We start from the raw sequence: 25550 nt of genomic DNA on the forward strand, positions 1-25550 counted from the left end.
TGACTTCCCTGTCAACATGAAGGGTCTCCTTCTTCTGGCTTTCTCCTTTCTGTCACTGTCCATGGCAAGATCTATGAACGGTGTGAATTCACCAGAACTCTAAAAAGAAATGGAATGGATGGCTTCAGGAGAGTCAGCCTAGCAAACTGTAAGTCTCCTTCCTTTCATACTGAAATCAAGATTTTCCCCTCAATAATTATTTTTGAATGAATGAGTAAATAGTGAATGGATGTGTGGGTGATCTCAGTATAGACTTTCCTATTCTATATTTTTGTTTTCCAAATTCCCCTTTATGTATTAAAGAAAATTTCTTTTTCTTGAAAAAGTCATTTTTTTTCCCTAATGAAATCATTTTTCCATCAGGACATGTATCTGCTGTGAATTTGCAAAATCCAGTCAACTATTGATTTTCCATTCTAGGCTGAGAGTTGCCTGAGTGATGAGAGCAGGGCAAGAAGGGTAAATGCAATGAAAGAAGCAGCTATTTTAATACTTTTTTAAAAAACTCATCTTTCTTCACTATTATGACAAACTTACTTGCTCTATGAAGTGTTTCTTTTAGGGACCCTTTAAAGTAAGGTGCAAAGTGGACTTGGGGTCAACACGTGTAGCCTCAGCTACTCAAGAGGCAAAGAGGAGTCCAGGGAAACATGCATGGGAAACAGCAACCTTGCTCAAAACAACAAAAAGAAACTAAAGTGTTAAGATATTTTATAATTAAATACATCTTTGTATCATAAAACTGGTCGCTAGTGAAATAGTAATAGCTAAGTAAAACTGATTTTGGAGTACAACAAATCCTTTAGGGTTGGTGCTTATTACTAAAAGGAATTTCTTTTCAGGGATGTGAATTGCCAAATGGGAGAGCAGTTATGACACATGAGCTACTCACTACAATCCAGGATACAAGAGCACTGATTATGGGATATTTCAGATCAATGGCTGCTACTGGTGTGATGATGCAAAACCCCAGGAGCAGTTGATGCTGTGGCATATCCTGCAGGGGTAAGACATGCTAGTGGGACCCTCTTGTTAGTCTTACAATAGCAGAAATGGCCTTGAAAGATACATCAGGAACCTAGACAAAGTCTGTATGAATTTCTAAAAAGTGCTTGCTAACCCCCCAAAATTCACCAAGTAAGAAATCTGGCCTGGGATATAGCTAGTGGTAAGGTACCTGCTTAGCATGTACAAGGTCCTACATTCTATTCCCAGCACCCAACAAAAAGACGTTAAAGAGCTGATATGATTTAATCAAAGTTGGTGTTTAATGTGTGCACCTAAGTTTCTGTAAATAGCTACAAGTTTATTGTAAAAGGCCTTATTGATGCTCCTTCCAGAACAATGTCATTCTTACTATTTACTTATAGGTATTTAGGGAATATTTGTTTTATTTTGGTGGCACCTGGGTTTGAACTCAGGGTCTCATGTTTGATAAGCAGCTGCTCTTACCACTTGAGCCATTCTGTTGGCCCTTCAGGGAATATTTCATTGCATGGTTCTTTCTTTATAGTTTACCTTTTATAATAAAATGCCCTAAATATACAGAAATTTAGGTTAGTAACATAAATAGCTATATGACTACACTTTTAGCCGCTATTAACATTTTGCTATAATTGCTTCCTCTATGTATGTATGTCTGTAAATATAAAATTTTGCTGAGAGATTTTAAAGTGAATTAGAAACATGATATTTTATTTCTATATTCTTTAGTTCACATCTCCAAAAACATGGTTCCTTTCTTAGATCATCATTATCACACCTAACATATTAACTTACAGATTTAAGTATTTAGGATAAAATTCATTTTTTATAATATAAAGAACACAGAATTTAGTACATGCCTAAGGCATGAAAATATTAGACTGCAAAACATATTAAAATAGAAATAACATGTGGAATCTTTAGTGCACACAAATAGCACACAAATAAATACTGCCCACTTGATAAATTGCTAAATGTTAAATTTCCAACAGAGAAGGTTAATTTTAGGATATTTCTTTTTAGTATTATTTATTTAAAAAAAATTTTCTGTTGTATAATATCTGTGGTCATTGAATAAAAATTAGAAAATGTGAGAAAAATAGCAACCATCATATTAGTTCCCAGATTTATTACAATTAGTAAATGTGGTAAATATTCTTCCAGAATGTAACCAGTCATGTATATTAATGTAAAGTTATATACTGCATATATAAAAACATGGAAGCAACATGATTTTACAAAACCTACTTTTATTATACATACTGCTCTACAGATTGGTTCTTACAACACAGAACTATTTCCATGTCGACAAATGCAAATCTGTATCATCATTTAAATGGAGAATAGAATTCCACTGTAAGAATAGTCTATGATTGATCCAACTCTGACTGTTAAGTACTCAGTTTCTTTCCATTTTCCCTTCTATGGATTACTCTGAGCAGCTTTGAGCATCATGTTTGGGTGCATTTCTTATTGTTTCCTTAGTACAAACTTTCAATGGAAGAAGTTCTGAGTAAAAAACAATACTAAACATATTGTGTTGTTTGGTACAAAGAGGACCTTCCATAATAGTAGTCAATAGTTTCAGAATTCCAATAACTTCAGTAAATGAGAAGAAGACTGTTCTTGGATAATGGGTTCAAATGAAGAGGATGGATTCTTGGGAAATAATTTCAGTATTGTTATTCTTTATTCTTTCCTCATTCAATTAAAGCTGGCCGATCTAAACTACAAATTAAATTCTTCTGTTATTTGTTTTCCTCACCCCCTCTCTTGTCATTGAGTGATGACATCACTCTGTACCTTGTGCAAAGAGGATTGTCAATGATCCACAAGGCGTTAGCACATGGAATGTTTCACCCTGTTTACCCTACTGTTGATATATGCAGGGGAGCAGGCTTTCACAGACCAAAGCGCCATGTGAGAACTGAACGTTGCAGTGTTCAGTTATACAAAGTAATGTACTGCCATGACCCGTGAAGGAACAATCACTGTAACTGACTGAGAATATTACTCTTTTACTCCTGGAATTCTTCAATATATATAGGGTTTTTAAGGTTTTTCACATTTCTCCTACTACCTTGTGATACCTTGAGACTATCAGCAGAATAAGTAAATGTATGATGCACATAACTCAACATTTATATTTAACATTCTGTGATCTACTAAGGCTTTGGGGAGAAGCAAAGTACTTTGTAGATATTATCTCTGTTTAGTCAAGAGCATATCTATATCTAGCTATAGCCTGTATTTTATTTATTGATAAAATATTTTGTTCCTGCAAAGGATGTGAAGCATGTGTATTGCAATGAGATCCATTCTCACCTTTTCTGTGTTCCATTTCTCTTTAGAGAGGTATGGAGAAAGCACTGTGAAAACCAAGGTCTCACTCCATATATTGAGGGCTGTGGAATGTAACTGCAGAATTTTCCTTCTTCACCTCATTCTGTCTCTTTTTCACATTATGGGGCATATTTAATTGAAAAGTCATACTACCATGTTCCCCCTTTAAACAAATAGTATTAGCCTTTCTCCTAGAGCTTTAATGTTCACTAATGTGCTTATTACTTGATACTAAACCACATTTTCCAGTTTGCTAATGTAACAGTGATGAAAATCTATTTCTTCTTGATTTGCAAATACGTCTCCAGTTTTTTAGTTCGTCCATGAAATAACCTAAACTTAATCTTGAATGCTACAAGTAACCATAGTACTAAATAGAAATATAACAAAACTTTATTTTAATACAAACTGATCTTAGGCAAAATCCAAACTGCACATGCATGTGCAGGCTTCATCTGTTCAAGTCTCTCCAAAAAACAGTAAAAATAGTCATTCTCTTGGGAAGATAAAAATTTTAAAGGAACAGAATTCCAAATGCCTGAAAGTGGAGACTGTCTTAATTAAGAATTTTGTTTTCATAAGGTGTGTGACCTTAGGCTTTAGTGTTGTCTGTTACATTCACAGAATTTAAAAATAGATTTACAATTTATATATGAGTCTGTTTTAACCCTTGAAAGAATGTTTTCATGCATCCTGTTGATTAGGAAGGCATTGAGGTAGGAATATGAGCTGTTGCTATTCCTTAATGTTCTTAACTTAGATTTGTCCATTTCAAGTAAATCTCAGGCATATAAATTTGCATTACTAATTAACAACTTGAGTGAAATTATGCATATTGTAAAAAATACAAACACTAACACTAAATGATTTGTCACGTATACCTTGTCTGTTTTTGTTTTCACCCATCTAATGTTTCCAGAGAAAAAAATATATTTATATATTACATATTATATTATATAGTATATATATTTTATATATTTTAATTATATCGTATCTATCTTCTATATTGTCACATGTACATAAATACATAGATGTTGCTGGAGAAAAAGCACAAGCATGCTGACAGATCTCACTTTTATCCACAGCCACAAATCTCAGATGGGCCCTCTGGTCAGGCTGGCCATCACAGTCCCTTCTCTAAGATCCTGTACAGGTATCCCCTCCCTCCAAAATCATTATGACTGTTTTACTTCTCCCCTGCTCTGTTCAAATCCCCTCTCTGCCCCTCATCCTCCAGCCTCCTCTGCTGTCAGCAGAGCCTCATGTTGCATTGAAAAAAATGAAGCAACTTCATACAAAGTTGTCCCCTCCATGTCACCAAAACAGTTGTCACATCTTCCCTTAGCTGACCCTCCCTCCTTCCCTCCTGCCCCCCCCCACCATTTCTAAAGTGTAGGGAATTTTGCTCTTGTGAAAAGCAGTGTCTTCACATACAGTCCTGGTCTCAGCTCTCTCTCTGTTGTAAGCTAGGCTGAGTTTCTCCCTCTTGTCTGTATCTCCTCCATCATGGTCCAAACCGCCTCAGGAGCCTCCCGTCTTAAAAACAACATTCTATTGACACTACAAACCCTCCAACCTCAGCTATATCTTCCCTTTACAGCAAGACTTCTGGGACAAGATGTCTGTAGTCAACCATCTCCATGTCCTTGCCTCCCACTCTCTTTTCAACTTTTTCTGATCTGTCCTCACTTAACCAAAACTGCTCCCCCAGCACCTCTCCCATAACTCCTTGGTACAATCCCAGTGATTGTCTGTTCTCTATTCATCCTACTTGCTCTCTCAGCAGCATTTGACAATGTGAACCACTTCATGCCTCTAGAAGGGTTTCTCCCACAGCTTCTCCAGCATAAACCTGACCTCATAGACTGCTGCTTCTCACTCATTCTTGAAGCTCAGCTCTTTCTCTGCTATTTCACTTCTAAATATATGACTGTCCCAAGCCTCATGCCTATAACCTTTTGATACACTACAAATTTTTCTTATTTATTTATATTATTCCCCTTATCCAGAATTTCACTCCTGTGCTTTCAGTTTTCCATAGTCAACCAAGATCTGATCTCTTAAATGGGTAATTCCAGAAATACACAATTCATAAGGTTTAAACTATATGCTATACTGAGTAAGTATGATGAAATCTCTCACAGTCCTGCTGTGTTTTGTCTGGGACTTGAATCATCCTTTTGTCCAGTGTATCCACACTACATACACTACCCATTCATTAGTCAGTTAGTAGCAAACTAACTGACAGTCAGATTGACTGTAGCTGCATCTAAGTCTTATGTGCAAGTATCTTAATATGAGTAGCTGTTCCATTCTATTATTGGTTATTGTTAATCTCTTATTGTGTCAAATTTATAAATTACACTTTATCACAGATATGTATATAAATGATAACATAGTATATATATGGTTTCAGATATCCACTCCAGGTATTGGAACATATGTCCCATATAGAAGCAAGGACTACTGTAGTTGTCTTTTCTCACCACAATATAAGTTCCAAAGGTACAGAGAGTTTTCCACTTTTTAACTATATTAAATGGGCTCATGCATGTAATCCCAGAGTTCAAGGGGCTGAAGCCAGATGATTTTGAGTTGAGCCAAGTCTGGGCTACGTAGTGTGACCTTGTGTCAAAAATGTATGTGTGTGTGTGTGTGTGTGTGTGTGTATTTCTATGGGCTAGAACTGTAACTCAGTGGTAGAGTACTTGATTACAATGTGGTTTGATCTCACCACAACAAAAAGGGAAAAAATATTGAAATAACCTCAATCTTTCCAAAAATTGGTAAGAAGTAGCCACTGGCCTTTTGTTTTTCTGAACTGTTTGAGAGTGCGTTGCCAACATAGTATCCAGTAACCCTGATTACTTCAGCAGGTAATTCCTACAAGGGCATTCTCCTGTATACCCTCAAAATAATCACTCCAATTAGGAAATCAAAGTGATACATTACTACCATCTAATTATCAGATACCATTCCATTTCATCAATTTTCCTAGGAATTCCTTCAAAACAAAAGTATCTAATTCCAGAATTGTGTGGTGTACTTGATTGTCTCTTTCCATATGGATCATTTTTTTAGTTGTCTTTTTTTTTTTCTTGATTTTTATGACCTGGACACTTGAAGACCACAGAGCAGTTGTATTGTAGACTGCCACTATGATTTTTCTGATATTCTTTTCTTTCCTTTTTTTTCTGTCTTTCTCTATTTTTGGTACTGTGGATGGAACTCAGGACCTTGCTGTACCACTGAACCACGTCCTCAGTCCTGATATTAAACTAGGTTATGCATCTTAGGCAGGAATGCTGCAGAAGTGATGCCCTTCTCACTGCAGTCCTTTAGGTGGCATGTAGTTCTGATCTGTCCCATTACTGATAGTGTTCACATGGAACACTTGACCAAAGATGATTTCTGCTAGTGATCTCCGTTGTAAAGTACTTGGTGGAGGAGACACTTTGAGACTGTTGCACATCAGAATTTCAATTTATATATCTATTACATTAGCCTTGACCCTTTGTTTCTATTCAATTATGAGTTATTATCCGTGATATCATTATTTTGATGTTCACATTGTTCCTGATTTGACCAGCGAGCCTTTGCAATCTGGTTTCAGTGCCTTCGTGATACAAACTCTCGTTCTTTGAGCACTTCTCTTTTATTGGCACAAATACTGTAAGGCTTATTTTGTCCTTTCCTCACTCCAGTCCTGGAATAACATTTCTCCAAGGAGCCCTGACTTCTTGTAGTACATAATAGTGTTTAAAAAAAAAAATCTGGCTGGCAGAGTGGCTCAAGTGGTAGAACGCCTGCCTAGCAAGCATAAGGCCCTGAATTCAAACCCCATTACTACCACACAAAAAAAGGTCAAAGTAGGGGAAAGACACTTGTGTGACAGCTGAGAAGGAGAGATAGGACATATCCAAGAAGTATCAGGATACCCTAACAGGCTGATGAAAGAAATAACCCACCCAGAAATTAGCAAAAGTTTACAGAAGAAGGAAAGCAATATTTGTGAAAGATTTTGTTTTCATAAATATTTCTTAACTATTCTTACTATAATTAAACATCCAAACCAACGCTCTACTCTTATTCTGAGAATAAAATAAAAATCAGTATCAATCTTTAATTATTTTTAAAAGAAACTCAATTTTTATGTTGCTGTGTGATATTCTATACCACAAACTGAGCTCTTTGAGTGGCACTAATTATAAGTAAGCCCTCAGCACATCGCTTGTACTTCTATTTGGTGCAATCACTTAGAAACATTTTCTTAAAAGTTGTTAAATGAAATTATTAAAAATTATGATCAGTAGTGAGTTTCTACTTTTACTTGATAATGTTACTTTTAAATATTGGGCTTATATTGCTTCTTCTTGATTATTGCATTATAATTATTGATTTCCCAGGACAGAAGTTCAAGATTAAGCCCTAAAATCCTCCTCTCCCAGCCCTATCACACATGGCATCCTCCTTCAAAGCCCATCCTTCCAAATGTAATCATTATATATATTTACTTAGCCCTAAATACAAGTACTTTTCTTCTAGTGTTTTGTTTTCTGTAGAGCTAATAACTGCATGATTCTTAGGTCTGTTTGGTTCTCTGCGTAACTGTCCTTAGTTCAACCCTCAAACCTAATATTTAAGTCTCTCCTTGCATCTTCAGACACAAGTGGGTTTTTGTCCATTCCATCGTTCTTCTGATGGCAGTGTTTCTCAAAGACTTCTGAGTCTAATCTGGACGAGTTGCTGTCTATGCCTGCATTAGCTGCCATCCTGGCTCTTTCTTTCGGTATCATCTTGAGATTCTATGCTTTGCTCTGTATGCTTGATATTTTGTGTGTGTGTTTCCTGTATTTCATAATTTCCTTTTTTTTTTTTTTTCTTTTTGCTCGTTTTGGTGGCTCGTGTCTCCAGGACCTACTTGGAAAAGGGTGCATGAGATTTTTGATGACTTAGCACGTCTGAAACTTACTCTGTGAACACCCTCGGTTGATAGTTGGGTACTGAGGACTAAATTGGAAGTATTTTCGTCAGGATGTTGAGAAGGACTTTATTTGCCTGCTAAGTCCCAATGTTGGCCCTGAGTAATCTAAAGCAATTCTGATTCCAGAGTCTCTATAGCCCGGACGTGTGGAGGATCTTCTTTTTATCCCCACATTCTCAAAGTTCATAATGATAAGCTTCGATGCTGATCAGTTTTTATCTGGGTGCTGGCAGCTTGGTAGAATCTTTCAGTGCGGAAACTCATATCCTTCAGTCGTAGACAGCTTTCTGAAATCACTTAGATAACAATTAGTGATCTTTTCTTTCAGTTTCCGCGTTCTCTCCACAACTCCTAAAACAGGGCCTCTCCCGTTGTCATGGCAGCGGCGGGGGCGCATGCGCGGTGAGCACGGCGGGAGCGCGAGCCTTAGCGCCTGCGCACAGCGCGCCGTCGCCCCTCCTCCCGCTGCGCTCTCCAGCCGCGCAGGGCTGAATGGCAAGCCCGGACCCCACGGGCCCGGAGGAGTCGGCCTTTGCTCAGCGCCGCGAGCCCCGGGTGACTCGTCGTCCTTCTGCCAGAAACCCTCCGTCCCGGCCCGCGTGGGAGAAGCGGGGCCTCTGAGGGGAGCGGCGATCCCGCCGGCCCCGGCGTCTTTCCCTGGCTGCGGCGGCTTCTTCCGTGGGACAATATGTTCAAGAGAATGGCCGAATTTGGGCCTGACTCCGGCGGGAGAGTGAAGGTCAGTGCTCGTCTCCGTGTGCGGCGGGGGCAGCGTGGTTCCCCGGGCGTCTTCTTAACTCGGGCGGGAAGCGCGGAACGCAGCCGAGAGCGAGTCCAGCCCCGCGCGAAAACTCGGTGCTCATTGGGCCCCGGCTCCGGTCGTCACCGCCACCCTCCCATCCCGGCCTGAAATTCAGCGTTCCCGGAAGTGGCCTGGGAGACCTGCGCGTGGCCGCCGGGAGGGAAGTCCCGGCCCGCTGCTCCTGGGCTGCCGGCTCCGGTCGTCGGCGAAGTGAGGATGCCACCCACCAGGTTGTGAGGACAGTGACAGTGCCGGATAGTCACGAGCGCCTACGGATTTGCAAATGGCAGGCTGCAGGAATCTAGTATTTGCAAATAGGATAACTGGGTGTAGATGTGCCCGACAGTCCCAAAGCTAAGGCCAAGTGTTAATCAGTCAGTGCAAAGACCTCAGTAGTGTGCCCAACACATGGGGAGCATTTAGCTTCTTTCCTGCTCAGTGAAGGTTGTCACAGAGCCTAACAAGATGTTGGACGTGGTGACAAGTAGGAAATTACTACCGAGGAAAACGGGTTAAATCACTGGATTATGGGGAAGAAGTTACAGATCTTTTCTCTACTTGTACCGTGTTAGGTTGTAGAAGATTGTAAATTTCAGTGCAGGATGACTTGAGGAAGTTAAGCCTGCAGTACTGGAATGATTTTCCACCAAAAATAGTCACGTGAAACTTCAAAATTAGGTTGTTATTTCTTCTCGATGTTTGGTGTGCATTCTTATGGGCCTCCTATTTAAGCTTAAATAAATTTAATCCAGGTAGAAAGTCTTTTGACAAGTGATGCCTGTTTCATCACGGAATAATTCTGAAAATTCCTAACAACACCATAGAAGTTGTGGGACCTATTGCATGCTCCCCAGGTCAGCACCCTTATATTCATTCAGTCAGACTTTGAACCGGAGGCCCCATCAGTGATTGCCAGCAGTAGCATTTACTATACTTAATCAAATTCACATAAGAACTTCCAGCCTTCTGAACTAACCTTAGATTTGTAAATTTGGGGTTTAATTAAGCTACCCAGCCATGTTTTGAAATTTTTCCCACTGTTTTCTCTACTTTTCCATATTTCTTACTAATAATTATTGACTTGATTGACAATTTTTCAAATATGTTGCTTCAGGTACATGCCTACTGTTAGACAGTTGGTCTCAGATTTGTTTGCAAAACTGTTTTATCTCTTCACTTGACATTTTAAATCTCTTCCTTTCAACACCCATCTCTCAACACTCATTGCCTTTATACTAATCAAATGTGATGAGAAATGTATATACATTCCAGAGCTGAGTGCAAATGTAGCAAGCATGCGTGCCACCAGGCCATTGTTACCAAGCTTGAGTCATAGAAGTGCCAGTTTACTGCAACATTTGTATTTAAATCTATTTGTAAAAGCTTCTTACTAAGCATGTTGAAATTGTGAGATCCAATTTCTAATTACGGTTTTTTTTTAATGTAGCTACAAAGTAAATACATTGTGTTAGTTATTTTTTCATTACTGTGACACAATACCTGAAAGAAACTATTTTAAAGGAAGAAAGGTTTATTTTGGCTCACAGTTTCAGAGGTCTCAGCCCATGGTCTCTTAACCTGCTGAACATCATATGTAGCAAGTAGCTGAACAAAGCTGCTTACCTCATAGTGGTCATGATGGTGGGGAAGCAGAGAACAAGGAAGGGACAAGATATACCTTTCAAATGCACCATCCCGTTGACCTACTTCCTCCAACTAAGCACCACTTTCCTAATTGACCATTCAGCTATGAACTAACTCACCAGAGAATTAATCTGTTCATGAAGTTAGCACCCTCAAGATCCATCCACCTTTCAGTAGCTCCATTGGGTGGGGACCAAATTTTCAACAAATAAGCCTTTGTGTGGGAAACTTTATATCTAAACCATGACACACATAGTAATAAAATGGGGGGGAGGGGAAATGTTTACCCTTCTTATATTTAAAATTCACTCCCAGATTGCCTTTGATTTCTGTACTGTGGTAAACACAAACCAATTAATATGATTATTACCATTAAGTGGTGCAGTTACTTTTTTCAGAAGCCTTGCTTTCAGGTTTGTAGGTAAAGAGCCTTTTGTGTTTCTTTTAACAAAACTCTCAAGTACTTTACATCGTGATTTAAAACATTTTAAAATATGGAATATTGTAATTAATCTGGTGTTTCTTGTGTAAATATGAAATAGGAATGTGTGAAATCAATTTGAGGAAAATCCATGCTTTAACTGAACTAAATTGTTAGATTGCCATTCCTTAAAACAGCTTTCAAAGTTCTCGGCCTGTTTGTTTATGTAATGATACAGTACTTAATGGCTTTTAAATTATCTTTCTTTTAGGGAGTTACTATTGTTAAACCTATAGTTTATGGTAATGTTGCTCGATATTTTGGAAAGAAGAGAGAAGAAGATGGGCACACCCATCAGTGGACAGTCTATGTAAAACCTTACAGAAATGAGGTAGGCACCTGTTTCTACTGTAACTTTTTTTGAAGCTATAGTTTGTTTTGTTCACAGATAAATTGGCCTGTTAGAGAAATGTTGTCTCCCCCTAAATTTGAAAAACTAAAATGAGAATTTAGTTTTTCAAATCTTCATGAAATTAGTAGAAATCAGTTTTCAAAAAATGTTTTCTAACTAAAATTAAGATAACAGAGTTACCCTGCTATAAGTACAGTACAAGTACACCTTCCAGACATCACACTTAAGATTGTATATAATCAGCTATTTCAGGAATAGCAGTTAATACTTGATGTGATAATGTGTAAAAAATAAAAAACCACCAGAGAATGTGAAAGACATATCTGCTGCAATCTGATTACTGGTAATTTTGTTTTGCTGTTGAATCTCAGTGCCTGCAAAACAGCTAGTACATAGTAGATGTACTTAACATGTATTTATTGAATTGAATAAAGTTAATCAATCTGAATGTAGCAGATTGATTCCATAATTACCAAAATAGGTACAGTCCAAATGTCTCTGTGATGAATGGATAAATGAAATGTACATCCATGCAATGGAATATTATTAGACAATAAAAGAAATTAAAGTACTGATACCTGCTGGCACCTGGGTGAAAGTTGTGGGCGTTATGCTGAGTGAAAGAAGACAGAAAATGCCACATTTTGTATGATACCATTTAGATGAAACATCCAGAACAGGCAAATCGATAAACACAAAAAATAGATTAGTGATTGCCTGTGGGTGGGGGTAGGAGGGAAGTTGAAAGTGCATACTAATAGGTATGGGGTTTCTTTTTATGTGATAAATGTTCTGAAACCCCGATTAGGGTGCTGATTGTACAACTAATAATTGCACACCTTAGTTAGGTGATGCCTAGTGCCTAAGGGTAAGACCTTACTTTATATGCCATTGTTAATTAGCATCTGACAACAATATTGGTAGACACTCAGATATTTGTAGAATGAGTGAAGTATCACCAAAAGAATCTTCAAAGAAGCTTATGAAAATCTGCCTCAGAAAAAATCCTTACAATATAACAGTAGACAAAAACCAAGTTATTAAATTATAATCCCATTTTTAATAATATATTTGTAGAGCTGGTGCCTCAAACCTCTAATCCCAGGTATTCAGGAGGCAGAGATCAGAAAGATCATAGTTCAAAGCCAGCCAGGGCAAAAAATTATCAAGACCCCATCTTAACAAAAAAGCTGGGCATAATGGCACACTTATGTCATCCCAGCAATGTGGGGTGGGTGAGTTGGAGGATAGCAGTCCAGGCCCACCTGAACAAAAATGTGAGACCCTATCTGAAAAATGGCTAATGCAAAAAGTGCATGGCTAGCCAGCCCAAGGCCCCAAGTTCAAACTCCAGTACTATAGATATAAGCACATTTTTAAATACCCAAAAATAAGTAAGAAGGTAGAAAATGTTAGTATTGGGTGTGACTTACTCTATTTTGCATTTTTTAATTTTCCTATAATGAATTATATAAATTGTGTATGTGTGTGTGTGTGTGTGTGTGTGTGTGTGCATTTTAGTTTTCGTTTTTGAGACAGGGTCTGTATAGCCCTGGCCTTGAACTCACTATCTTCCTGCCTCAGCACCTCAAGTGCCAGGATTACGGGTGTGCACACCTTGCCCAGCTGATGAAAAAAAGCACTTTACTAGCAGAAGCCTTTTTATATGCTGGAACTATAAATGTGGCTCCATGCTTCACGTAAAATTAAGAAAAGGAGGAGTTGTTGTATTGTTTTTAAGTTTGCCTTTGTTTGTTGTCCTTACCTTCATGTAATATAACTTTGTTCTTTTTTGGAAGGCGATACTGTGAATTAGACTCAGGGCCTCACACTTACTATGCAGGTGCTCTACCACTTTAGCCACTCTGCCAGCCATTTTTGTGTTGGTTACTGTTTTGTTTTGGTTTTGGCAGTACTGGAGATTGAACTCACTGCCTCAAGCTTGCTTGGGAGGCACTCTGCCATTTGGGCCATTCCATGAATTGTGTTGATTATTTTTGAGATGGGGTCTCACCTTATGATTGGGCTGGCCTGGAACACAATACTCTATTTGTGTTTCCCCCAAGTAGCTGGAATGATAGGCATATAACACCAAACACACCATTGACTGAGACATGATCTTATGAACTTTTTTGCCTGGACTGGCCTCAAACTGAGATTCCCCTTAGTCTCCACTTCCTGAGTAGCTAGGATTACAGTCTTGAGTCACTGCATCTAGTCTATAATTTTGTTCTTTTAAGGTGACTGTCAGGAGGCAGAGGCAGGAGGATCTCTGAATTGAAGTCTAGCCTGGGATACATAGCAAGACCCTGTCTCAAAAATCTTTTAGGGCTGGAAGTGTGGCTCAAGTGGTAGAATGCCTGCCTAGCTAGCCCAAGGTTCAGAGTTCCAACCCTAGTGCTGCCAAAACAAAAAGTCTTTTTTAAAAACTTGAGGACAGATATCCTTTGGTTTATATGATTATTTCTATAAAAATATCAGAAATCTTACTATTGTCCTTGTGAGAAAGTCAAAACTGATTGAGTGTATTGAGTGTATTATGTATTGAGGTATATAAAATCAGGATTTGAAGCAAGGTGTGGTATGCACAGCTATAATTCCAGCACTTAGGAGGCTGAGGCAGAATTTTGTTTTTTAAAGGTGACTATATATCAGGAGGAAGAGGCACACTGGGCTGCATAATGAGACACTGTCTCAACCCATCTTCCCTGCAAAAAAAAAAAAAAAACCCAGGATTCCCAAAACAAGTGAGTAGGGGTATGTGTATTTTCTTGTATGTTATGAATTATTAAAGAACTCAGCATAGGCTTCCTTTGTTTATAAAAAAGAAAAGAAAAACCACTCCCTAGGAATAATTCATGACTCTCTTTTTTGTCATTTCATTTTGTTTAGTTACGTTTGTGGTACTGAAGAATGAACCTAGGTCCATTGAAACTATATTTTGACATAGGGTCTTGCCAAGTGGCCCAAGCTGGCCTTCAATTTGGGATCCCCTTGTCTCAGCCTCCTGATTAGTTGAAGTTATAGGTTTGCACCACTGTGCCCAACTAATCCGTGTTTTGTTTTGTTTTTTTAAATTGGGTTCCACAAAATCTGAGGGAAATGTTGAGTGTTATTTCTATTCTAGTTTTTACAGATGGAAGATAGAACTTACTTTCTCTGTATTTTAGGATATGTCAGCATATGTGAAGAAAATCCAGTTTAAATTACATGAAAGCTATGGTAACCCTTTAAGAGGTATAGTACAGTCTTTTGATTCCTAATATAGAAAGTTTAAAAAGGACCAAGAAATTAAATCAGTAATTTGCAGTTTCTTTTTTCTCCTCCTCTATTTAGTTGTGACTAAGCCTCCGTATGAAATTACTGAAACAGGATGGGGTGAATTCGAAATAATCATCAAAATATTTTTTATTGATCCTAATGAAAGACCTGTAAGTAATATATTAATTTTGCAAGTAAAAAATAGTTTTTTTCAGTAAAAGTGTAGGTGTAATAATACTTGTTGGATAGGTAGTGTTTATTCAGATGTACTTGTATAAGCTTATGACTTGTGTATCTTGCCATGAATTAAGGTTTTCCATTTTTAAGTGAAACCCCTTTTCTTCCCTCAAGAATGGAAAGAGAATATGAGCATATATTGGAAATGAACTATGGAAATTAGATGATATGCAAAAAAAATTAAATTTTAATTCATTATTGTCATTTAGTTATTAGCAATAAACAAGTCCATGTGCTATCTAAAAAGAATATTCATTTTTTATGGTTAAACCCTTTAAAACAGTCTTTTTGGTTTTTTAAGCTGTAATCAGTATCAACAGCTTTATTTTATGTCTTGTTTGCAAATCCTTACTTATAGCTAACTTTTTCATCTTTTGATCTGTTACCAGATTATTGCTTTATAATATTAAAAAAACCTCTCCAAGCTTTTGCTTTGAACCCTCAGCATTTGTGAGGTTGGCAGTATTCCTTATTTTAGAGATAAGGATATTAAGGCTCAGAGGTCAAGTTGTGCTCAGAAACTCTCAGTTAATTGTGGTAGGACAAGTTTTTGAATCCAAGTATTTGAATTCAGATTTAACACTCTTTCTAGTATTTTTTCTTTTTCCTAAGACCCTAAGCCTTGTTTTAAATATATACCTGTATAAAGTTACAACTCACTTATGGCTAATTCCACCTATGTGTGTCTAGGGTTTAATATTTATCACCATTCATTTTCATCTTGTTAGAACCATCTCATTCTTTTTGGCACCAAACTTTTACACCTTAATTATTCAGGATACAGATTTTTAACCTTATGTGCTTTTAAAGGAGTAGAATATCAACTGGGCCAGTTGTTCAAAGATCCAGTTCCTAACTGGAGGCATCAGAAATGCCTGGGGTACCCTAAAAATTCAGATTCTAGGCCTTATCCCTGTGAGAGTCTGATTCTATAGATTTTGGAGTGGGGCCAGAAGCGCAGATGATTTTTTTGATGCACAGTGAAACTTGAGGCAGTCTCCCAAATGAGATTCTAGTTTGGGTTTGCACATCTCCACTATGGAGAATTGACTTTTGTCATTAAATGAAACGTCCTATTCAATTTTGGAGTAGTTGTGGGTTTAGGAAGGCTGTACTTGCCAGGTGGCAGTGACTCAAGTCCATAATCCTAGGTACTTGGATGGCTGAGATTGAGAGGATTAAGGTTTGAGGCCAATCCAAACCACTCCCCCACCCCATCTCCAAAATAACTAGAACAAAATGAACTGGAGGCGAGGCTCAAGTGTTTGCAAGTGTGAAGTCCTGCCTTCAAAAGAAAAGAAAAAAGAAAAGAAAGCCGTACTTTATGTTATGCTTCCTTAAAGTTTCATTGATAATTCTTCATATGTTAGTTTTCTTTTCTCTTGAATTAAACATTCATAGCTCCTTTAAATATTTTTTCATGTGATAGGTTTACAGATCTACCATGCTTATTGTCCTTCTAGAACATTCTCACAGATACTCTGTTTGGCAAGAAATTGTGAAATATCCATTATTTCAAGATACTGTTTAAGGAATTGTGAAGGATACAAAGATGAGATACTGTGTCTGACTTTAGTGAGAACACTCTGTTAGGGAGAACAGGGCATAGAATTCAGCAGATGTTAAGAGGAGAGAGAGGGCTGGCAGAGTAGCTCATTGGTAGAGTACGTGTCTTGCAGGCATAAGGACCTGAGTTCAAACTCCAGTTTAAACTCAGAAAAATAAAAAAGAGAAGAGGAAAAGCTCGTGAGGTTTGGTTTAAATAGCAGAAGGCTTTTTGGGTTTTTTTGAGACCCGTTAGCTGGGCTCAGGCTGGCCTCAAACTTCTGATCCTTCTTCCTCAGCTTCCTTAGTGCTAAGATTACAAGCATGCACTGTGAAGCTCTTTTTAACTTTGTAAGATTGCTCTGTTTTTATTTTGAAAAAATGCTCCTTTAACTCTCTTCCTCCTAATTTGTCATCCTCTAACCCAAATTGGAAAATATATCTGTGAAAGAAGTTATATTTTGTATCCTCTTTATGAGACAGGTCTTAAAGTCATTCTTGGAAAGGTAAAATAATACGGTCTGTTGCACTGCTGTAGTGATTAATCTGTTGCATAAAGTTCTAAACAGATCTACATAGGTTTAAATTTCATTCCCTAAAAATTGGTATAGTGTTCTTTTTAGTATAATGAAACAATTGTATTTTTCAATAACTGGCTCTTAAAATAGGCCATATGAAGGTTTGCTTCAAATACAAAAAAATTATAAATAAAAGACATAGTAGTTTGTGATTTACTGTTTCCAGTAACCTATTATAGGTCATGCACTGTAAAAAAATAAAAGCACAATGCTAAAGCTGAGGTTTCCTTCCTGAAAACAGAAGTTTTTCTAGTTAATTATAGGCAGTTCCATTGCACTAAGAATCATCAAACACCACTTAAAATTAGAAACATTTGTCTTACATTCTTTTATTGATTGAATTTCCATGAATGTCTTTGGAAGTCTGAATAATAAATTTAGTAGACAGTTTTATGATGTAATTCTTAATTTGTTTTAAATTATAAAAGGAAAATGTATGTGGTATTTTAAAAGATTTTTAAAAAGTCAGGAAGTTAGCTCAGTGGAGAGCCTAGTTTTGGTCCCCAGTACTGAGTGGGGGGAGTGCAGTCTCCTGTATTAATTTCCTGGTACCACAACTTAGATGGCTTAAAACAACAGAAATTTATTCTCATAGTTTTGGAGGCTTGAAGTCTGAAATTAGGGTGTTGATTATAGTCTTTCCGAAACCTCTAGGGGAGGATCTTTCCTTGCCTTTTCCAGTTTTTGGTAGCCCTTGGTGTTTCTTGTCTTTGGGCAGCATAACTCTAGTCTCTTTCTCCATGACACATGGCCTTTTCTCTCTCCCTGTCTGTGTCTCCTCTTGTTAGAAGAACACCAGTCATACTCAATTGAGGGCCCATGCTAATGACTTCATCTTAACATCTACAAAGACCCTGTTTTCAAGTAAGGTCATACCCACAGTACTAAGACTTAGGACTTCAGCATATCTTTTTGGGGGAACACAACTCACAGCATCTTCTTTTCCCATCTCCCACCCCTTCCCCAGGAAAACTACTTTTTAACAGTTACTGTTTTAGTCCCTCTAGAAATTACCCCCATGCCTCTCATATATTAAATTTCTAATTTTGAATTTTACAATTTCAGGTAATACCTGTTATTACTAAGGATGCCAGGTGATTTCTTTTCCTTCTTTTCAGGTTTCTTTAATTTTTTTTCTCCTTTTGCTGGAGGAATTTCTTTAAAGAGGATGCTTGAGAAATGAACTTTTAAAAAGCTATTGCCCAAAAGAAAATGTCTACATTTCTCCTTCATACTTGACTGTTGATTAAAAAATTCTAAATTCAAAGGCAGATGCACTGTGTTTTCTGTAGAGGAGGAAGAAGGGAGGATCAACAGGCCCATCTACCTTACAGCTTTCTTAATAGTGATCCTTCAGCCCTGAGCTTGGTGCCTCTCTGAAGCTCCTAGGAGCTTTGATGACATCTGCTTCCTTAAGGTTTCAGGTTGTGGTTTTTCTCTGTTATGACTTACTGTCCTATTATATATTAGCATCTGCTTTCTGTCTATTCCAGAAACTTAATAAATGATCTCTTTTAAATGACATGTAATTTGTGCTATCTAATTTTGTCTATACCATTAGTGGAATTTGGTGCATTTCCCCTCTCCCTTTTCTGTATTCTCTGCCGCCACCATTCCACCACAACACCCCCACCCTCCCAGGAATGGCAAGTGCTCTGCAACTGAGTAGTCCCTTCTATATTCTCAGTGTACCATCTCGAATCTGGAAAAATGTCCTCTAAGTAGGATACTCCATGGGCTAAATCTTGTCCAGAGACAACTGACATTTCTTTGAGTTGAGCTAGATTGTTCAAATTCAGTTGCAAAGGTTTGTGTATTTTCTGGCTTCTTTGGGGTACTCTCCTCCCTTTTTTGTGATCATTTTAAAGAATAGCATTCTTTTATAATCATTTTATCTAACCTTTTGGAAAATTCTTTGAGGCCTCTGAAATGCCTTATGCAACTTCAACATGAACTCTGATGTTTTGCCAGCTGCTTTTTGTTTTGCTAAAATAATCACACATTGTACTGCAGAGCTTTTCCTTTGATGTCTTACTACACCTGCTTTAAGTGTTTGAAGACATGTTGCTCTTGCCAAAATGAATTATCACCAACCATCTTTTTTGTTTATTATGTTACCTATGTAATAATCTTATGATCCCTAGAGTATTTTGCTCTCACTGAACATTTTAATATTGGTTATTCCTTTTGAAAATGTATTTTTTTCCTCACATAAATTTGTAAACTCTAATCTTCACAGACAGCTGATACAGTTAATCTAATTTCTCTTATGCAAGGAAAATAATTTATGCCTTAATGGTTCTCTAAGTTTAATTTCCATAGCTGTATCTTGTGCTGTTTTTGTTTATAGTTAATTCTCTAGAGAGGCCTAAATAAATCCTTACTTCTTCAAAACATTCCCTGTTAAATAGAGTGGGAGGATGGTGGTACCTAATAGGAAAGTAAAAGGATTATGTGATTTGCCACAGTAAGTTGCAGTTGAAACAAGATCCTGAATTTAATATGTTTACTGTTTCAAGACTCTAATTCACTTAAAGAAATGACAGTGTCTCATAATGATGATGAAAACCATGCATAGATGTGATATTGTTTTCATTTTACAGGTAACCCTATATCATTTATTAAAGCTGTTCCAATCAGATACCAATGCAATGCTGGGGAAAAAGACAGTGGTTTCAGAGTTCTATGATGAAATGGTAAGATTTTATAGTGAGAGTTTTAAAAGCATTTTAAGTTGGAGAATTTCACAGTTATTTGGCTTTTTTTTTTTTTTTTCATTTTATCTCTTAAGATATTTCAAGACCCAACAGCAATGATGCAACAATTATTAACAACGTCTCGTCAGCTAACATTAGGAGCATATAAGCATGAAACAGAATGTAAGTGCCATGTATTTATAATTAATCCTGGAAAATAATGTATTCTGTAATGGTGGAAGGAGTGTTTGATTAGTGGGTATTACATTCTTTTTTAATGATGTCGGTAAATTTCTTAAGGGGTCAAAAGGTATATGGTACTGTAGAACAAGTAAGATTTTTCAGGTTGGGGAGCAGTACTGGCGTTTGAACTCAGGGCCTTATGTTTGCTAGGCAGTCACTCTATGAGGAGGGGAGAGAAAGAGAAACACAGAGACAGACATCTGCATAGTAATTATAATTTTGCCAGTTGGTTGCCATTGAGAATTTGTTTACTTAAATTTCTACATCTACAAAAGTATTTGTCTGACCTACTTTGTTATGCGTGTAAAAGGGGTATTCATATGATCACCTTGAAAAGGTGGAAAGCACTACCTATGTGATACTTTAATTTATTGATCACTTTCTCTTGTTCATGAATCCTCTTTCTGTAATATAAAATGTACTCAATTCACAGAAGAAATCTCTGTTAAAATTCAAGTACCCACATTTTTGTCTTCAGCAAAACCATTAACTTATGTGTAATAAGTAGATACAGGACTGGAGGCATGGCTCAAGCAGTAGAGCACCTGCTTTGTGAGTGTGAAGCTCTGAATTCAAATCCCAGTCCCACCAAAAACAACAAAAAAAAGTAGATACAAAAGGTGTGTTTTATGAAAAGGCCCGTTCTATAAATCTGATTTATTAAAGCTTATGTGTAGAACTTCTAACTTTGAGAAGTTTAATCAGTAAATTATGTTTTGTATTATCTTCAGTTCATTTTCTTAACAATATAAAAACAGTAAGAAAGAAAAAAGTTAATTCCATAAGTGGTGTTGTTGCAGTTGGTGAGCTTCTAGGAGAAAACTTAATTTAGATAATTGCTTCATAGTTCTTGCCAAAACAAATTCCAGTTTAATTAAAGAAAGTTATATGGTTTTTTTTTTAATGAACCTGTTTTTTAAAAATTAGATTATGATCCACCCTAGCTAGGAACAACTTTCTAAATTTAAAGATTTAGAAGAAATTACATTAAAGGAAAGGCAAAGAAAAATGAATTTACAGAACATATGGGAAAGGGTTAATATATTTATTTTAGAAAATAAAAATAAGAAAAACCATGTTTAGCATTCATAAGGCGCCACAGAAACTAAAACAAAACCTTAAAATTGATAAATAGAAAAAAATGTAAACTTTAATAACTAAACTGGCAAAAGACATAGATAGGTGGAAGAAAAAAATAGCCAATAAATAAAATAGGCAAATATTTGTTCCTGCTAGTAATTTTAAAAATCAAACCCAACAGTAATGAGTAAACTATATTTGCCCTATCAAATTAGCCAAAGGGATTTTTAATAGTTAGACCTATTAATGATATGGTGAATGTTGCATTCTTATGAATCATTTGCATTAGTATAAATTATTTTAGGTTTTTAGGAAAGCTATTTGGGAATATTAAAGACCTAAAAAAGATAGCTATACTTTTACTAATTTTATATCATTATACCCAATATTTGGTAATAAAATATCAGATTTACTAAGTTCTTACTATTTGTACACTTCTAGTCTATACATGTAAATACTCATTTGTTTCTACAACTACTTTATTAGGTAATCCTGTTTAGAAAGGGAAACTAATGATCTGATTTTTAATTGTATTAATTGACTCTTTAAGGAATTTTTTAAAATGATAGCAAACATTTACTGAAATGTCCCAGACAAATGCTTTACATTTGTCAACTTACTGAATACCTATAACGACCCTAGGAGGAAGGTACTATGATTAGCCCCATTTTTTATGTAGAGGCCTTAGAGACATTGGACATCTTGCCCAAAATTACCCAGTGAAGCCTGGATTTAAACCCAGAGCGTGTCCTGTTAACTAATAAGTTACAGGATCTCGTTGCTGGTTAATTCAGGTCTTCCAAATGTATTGTTCCCTTTGCAATCTTCACAGTTGTTAAAAGTATTGTGGCTAAGTCATCCAAGAATCTGTTAATAAATGCTGTCCTCCTGACAATTGAGTTAAATTAGTCTCACTGACTACATTTAAATCTACCTTTTACAATCTTACAGATCTCCCAAATGTATATATCTCACTTCCATGACCTGCTATGTCCACTTCGCCTACCTAACTCCTTTCTCATTCTTTAAAACTCAGTTTAGATTTTACTAATGCCAGGAAGCCATTCTTGATACATATGTACCATTCTTCCCCGCCAGGAAGCCATTCTTGATACATATGCACCATTCTTCCCCTTTTGTTTTTGCAGTACTGGTGCTTGAACTCAGGGCCTTCACCTTGAGGCACTCCACCTATTTTTGTGAAGGGTTTTTTGAGATAAGGTCTCTCTAACTATTTGCCCAGCCTAGCTTTGAACTTTGATCCTCCTGATCTCTGCCTCCTGAGTAGCTAAGATTATAGGCATGAACCACCAGTGCCCAGCCTATTCTTCCCCTTCATGTGAATCCAGCCTGTTGTGGCTCCCTGTGGTTTTTCATAACACTACTGCATATTTTTCTTGCCTCTCTCCTACCTCTGTACCCCAACATTTAACAAAGTACCGAACTATCACTCAACATTGATGGGCTTTTTTTGTTTAGTGTTTTTTGTTTGTTTGTTTGTTTTGACTGATATGGGATATAAAGAAATAAAAATTTCTGCATAATAAAAAACACTGTGGACCTCAGTGTGGTGATACATAGCTATGATCCCAGTGTTCAGGAGGCTAAGGCAGGAGGACCAGGAGTTCACAGTCAACCTGGGTTACATAATGAGTTACAGGCCAGCCTTGACTACATAGTAAGATCCCATTTCAAACATCAAAAAGTCAATGAAGGAAATTCCAAAGAAAAATACGGATTGTTTTGACAATATGGAAATTTTTTTCTGTTGCAATATACGTCCAAAAATTGAGTTAACGACAATGAGCAATATAAGGAAATCACTCAGTATTTATTGCTTTTTTTATGTGCTAAATGCTTTAAATGTTAATTATTTCATTAAAAAATGTAGAATAAATTGAGAGAAACTTAAGAGATGTCTACATTTGTCTAATAAGGGACCAAGGGTGTATTTTAACTCAAATCTTTCTGATTTCAAAGTTGGAGGTTTTTTTCACCAAACCACCCTACTGCCAATTACTGACCATCATTTTTTTTTTTTTTTTTTTTTTTTTTGGTGGTACTGGGGTTTGGGCTTTGAACTCAGGTCCTACACCTTGAGTCACTCCACCAGCACTTTTTTTGTGAAGGGTTTTTTCAAGATAGGGTCTCGAGAACAGTTTGCTCAGGCTTGCTTGAACTGAGATCCTCTTGATCTCCCTCCTGAGTAGCTAGAATTACAAACACGCTCACAGCTAGTGACCATCTTTCATAATTGCGAAAATACAACTGTACTTCATTAGTCACCAGCAGAAATTACCTAAAATGTCCACAAGATGGAGCAGTTGGATGCAAGCAGACATTTTTCCTTGTGAAACATAATGTTACACTATCCAATTGTCATATTTAAATAGATGTATTATAGTTTTCAGTAAGGACACTTTCTTCAGTGATTTTTATGGACCCAGCCAGAACTTTTGTTTTTATGGTGTTGGGGATTGAATCCAGGGCCTCATACATACTAAGCAAGGGTTCTGCTATTGAATTATATCACCAACTACTAGAATTTTTCAAATTTTACTTCATGTTCCTTTGTCCTCATTGGTCATCATAATAATAGTTGATAGGGCATTTGATGTGCCAGATAGTACTCTAGGTACTTTATATACATTAATTTATGTAAAATCTTCTCAAGAGATAATATAAGTCATGTTCCATTATAATTGCTGTTTTGTAAGTGAGGAAATAAGCATAGAAAGGTAAAATTTAGTGTCACACTAGTAAGTGGTAAAATTTAGTGTCACAACTAGTAAGTGGTAGAGCTAAAATTCAAATTTAGACAGTTATTTTTGAAAAAAAAATAAGCTTATTTTGACAGTGTGATTTTGTTTTATGTAAGTTTTACTTGTACATAAGTTAGGAATACTTTTAGTTAGCTCTCTCCTTAGCTAGTGTCTCTTGGGTTTGTATACCCCTTATTTCCAAAGGAATATGTATATGGAGAAAAACAAAGAAATAATGTCTCAAAACCTTAACTGTGAGTTAGTGGCCAGAATTTCATTCTTAGTTGTAGAAAATAGCTTAGCTTCTCTGTTAGAAATCTGGACTTTACCTTCTCCCATCAACCCATATTTAATGTTAATGTATCTTAAGTTGTCTACATTTTATCATGGAAACATTGACCTAAGGAAATACTATGTTTATTACTCTAGGACATATCTTAAACATATGAAAAATAATAAATAAGTACATGTATTTGTTTTCCTTAGTTGCAGAACTTGAAGTGAAAACCAGAGAAAAATTAGAAGCTGCCAAGAAAAAAACAAGCTTTGAAATTGCAGAGCTTAAGGAGAGATTAAAAGCAAGTCGTGAGACTATAAATTGTTTAAAAAATGAAATCAGGAAGCTTGAAGAAGATGATCAGACAAAAGACATATAAACAGTTCTGAAGAGAACTTATTAGTAAGACTTAAATGGCAGAATGAACTTAATGCAAATGCTGTGACGTTTCCGAGAGGAACTGCATGTATAATTGTCGACCAGGGATGTCTCAGCAAGGAGTCAAGGTATTCATTCTATTTAAGCAATCTTTAATGGGAAATATATGTGTAATAATGGATGCTCTCTATAGGCATTTCACCTTCCCATTTTTAGAGAAATTGTATGATGGTAAGCACAATTTTTAAAAGTTTTTATTGGGGTATGTGTGTAGCTTATTTTCCTTTTGGCAGGCATCAGAATTTCATTATAAAACACAACTTGTACAAATTTTCTATTTCTCTAGTAGTTAGAATTAGTGAAAAGATTAGTATGTGTATTTACTTTTTTTCAAGTTTGTATCTGCTCCCATCCCATTTTATATATAATGTTGTTGCCCAATATGTATTCAATAAATGTAGTTTATGGGTCCTATTTCTGCTTCTTGGTGTGTGTTTTTTCCTCTTTGAAGACTTTCTGGAGCTCCCTCAGTACAAGTAATATATCTCATAGAATTGTGACTTTATATCTTTATTCAAAAACACCTCATTTCTTTGTAAGTTTTGGTATTTGTAAGCATTATAGGTTTCTAAAGCGTGAAATTTCTACCAGAGCCCTCTGGGACTTGAGGTTGGCACTTACATTTGTTGCTAGTATCCACCTTTTAGTCCGTTGCCTCCAGGCCCATGAGGATAAGATTGACCACACTGTAGGGTAAGACCTGGGACAGATGAGAAAAATTAACACGGAAGAAGTTTCATTCTTCTTGAGAAACCTTAACATGGGAGATCATCCCTTTGTTCATCAAACCAGAGCCCACGTAGACAGGTGTGACTTTATGCAAGCATGACTGTAAAAGTTCAG

The 25550-nt window shown here is 36.6% G+C and overlaps 1 protein-coding gene across 2 annotated transcripts; it reads left to right on the plus strand.

Annotated features, from left to right (window-relative positions):
* On the plus strand, positions 1–25121 carry Yeats4 (YEATS domain containing 4). Of its 2 annotated transcripts, XM_020167293.2 has the most exons (9): positions 1–148; positions 843–1005; positions 11450–11569; positions 14231–14337; positions 14761–14827; positions 14927–15021; positions 19815–19907; positions 20003–20090; positions 24479–25121. In XM_020167293.2, exons 4-9 carry the CDS (start codon positions 14272–14274, stop codon positions 24646–24648), a joined length of 579 nt encoding a protein of 192 aa, XP_020022882.1. In that variant the 5' UTR covers positions 1–148; positions 843–1005; positions 11450–11569; positions 14231–14271; the 3' UTR covers positions 24649–25121. The 2 variants fall into 2 exon arrangements, with proteins under 2 accessions (XP_020022882.1, XP_020022881.1); XM_020167292.2 differs by lacking the exons at positions 1–148; positions 843–1005; positions 14231–14337 and adding an exon at positions 8750–9050.
* Positions 25122–25550: the final 429 nt, after the last annotated feature.

This window comes from Castor canadensis, chromosome 8, assembly GCF_047511655.1.
Source record: "Castor canadensis chromosome 8, mCasCan1.hap1v2, whole genome shotgun sequence".
Taxonomy (NCBI): domain Eukaryota; kingdom Metazoa; phylum Chordata; class Mammalia; order Rodentia; family Castoridae; genus Castor; species Castor canadensis.

Bases quoted from the DNA above. Each gene is read 5' to 3' on its own strand.
- Yeats4 (XM_020167292.2), top strand. From the start codon at position 9,000: ATGTTCAAGAGAATGGCCGAATTTGGGCCTGACTCCGGCGGGAGAGTG. The intron at 9,051-11,449 runs GTCAGTGCTCGT...TCTTTCTTTTAG, and splicing joins ACTCCGGCGGGAGAGTGAAG to GGAGTTACTATTGTTAAACC. The intron at 14,828-14,926 runs GTATAGTACAGT...TCCTCTATTTAG, and splicing joins CTATGGTAACCCTTTAAGAG to TTGTGACTAAGCCTCCGTAT.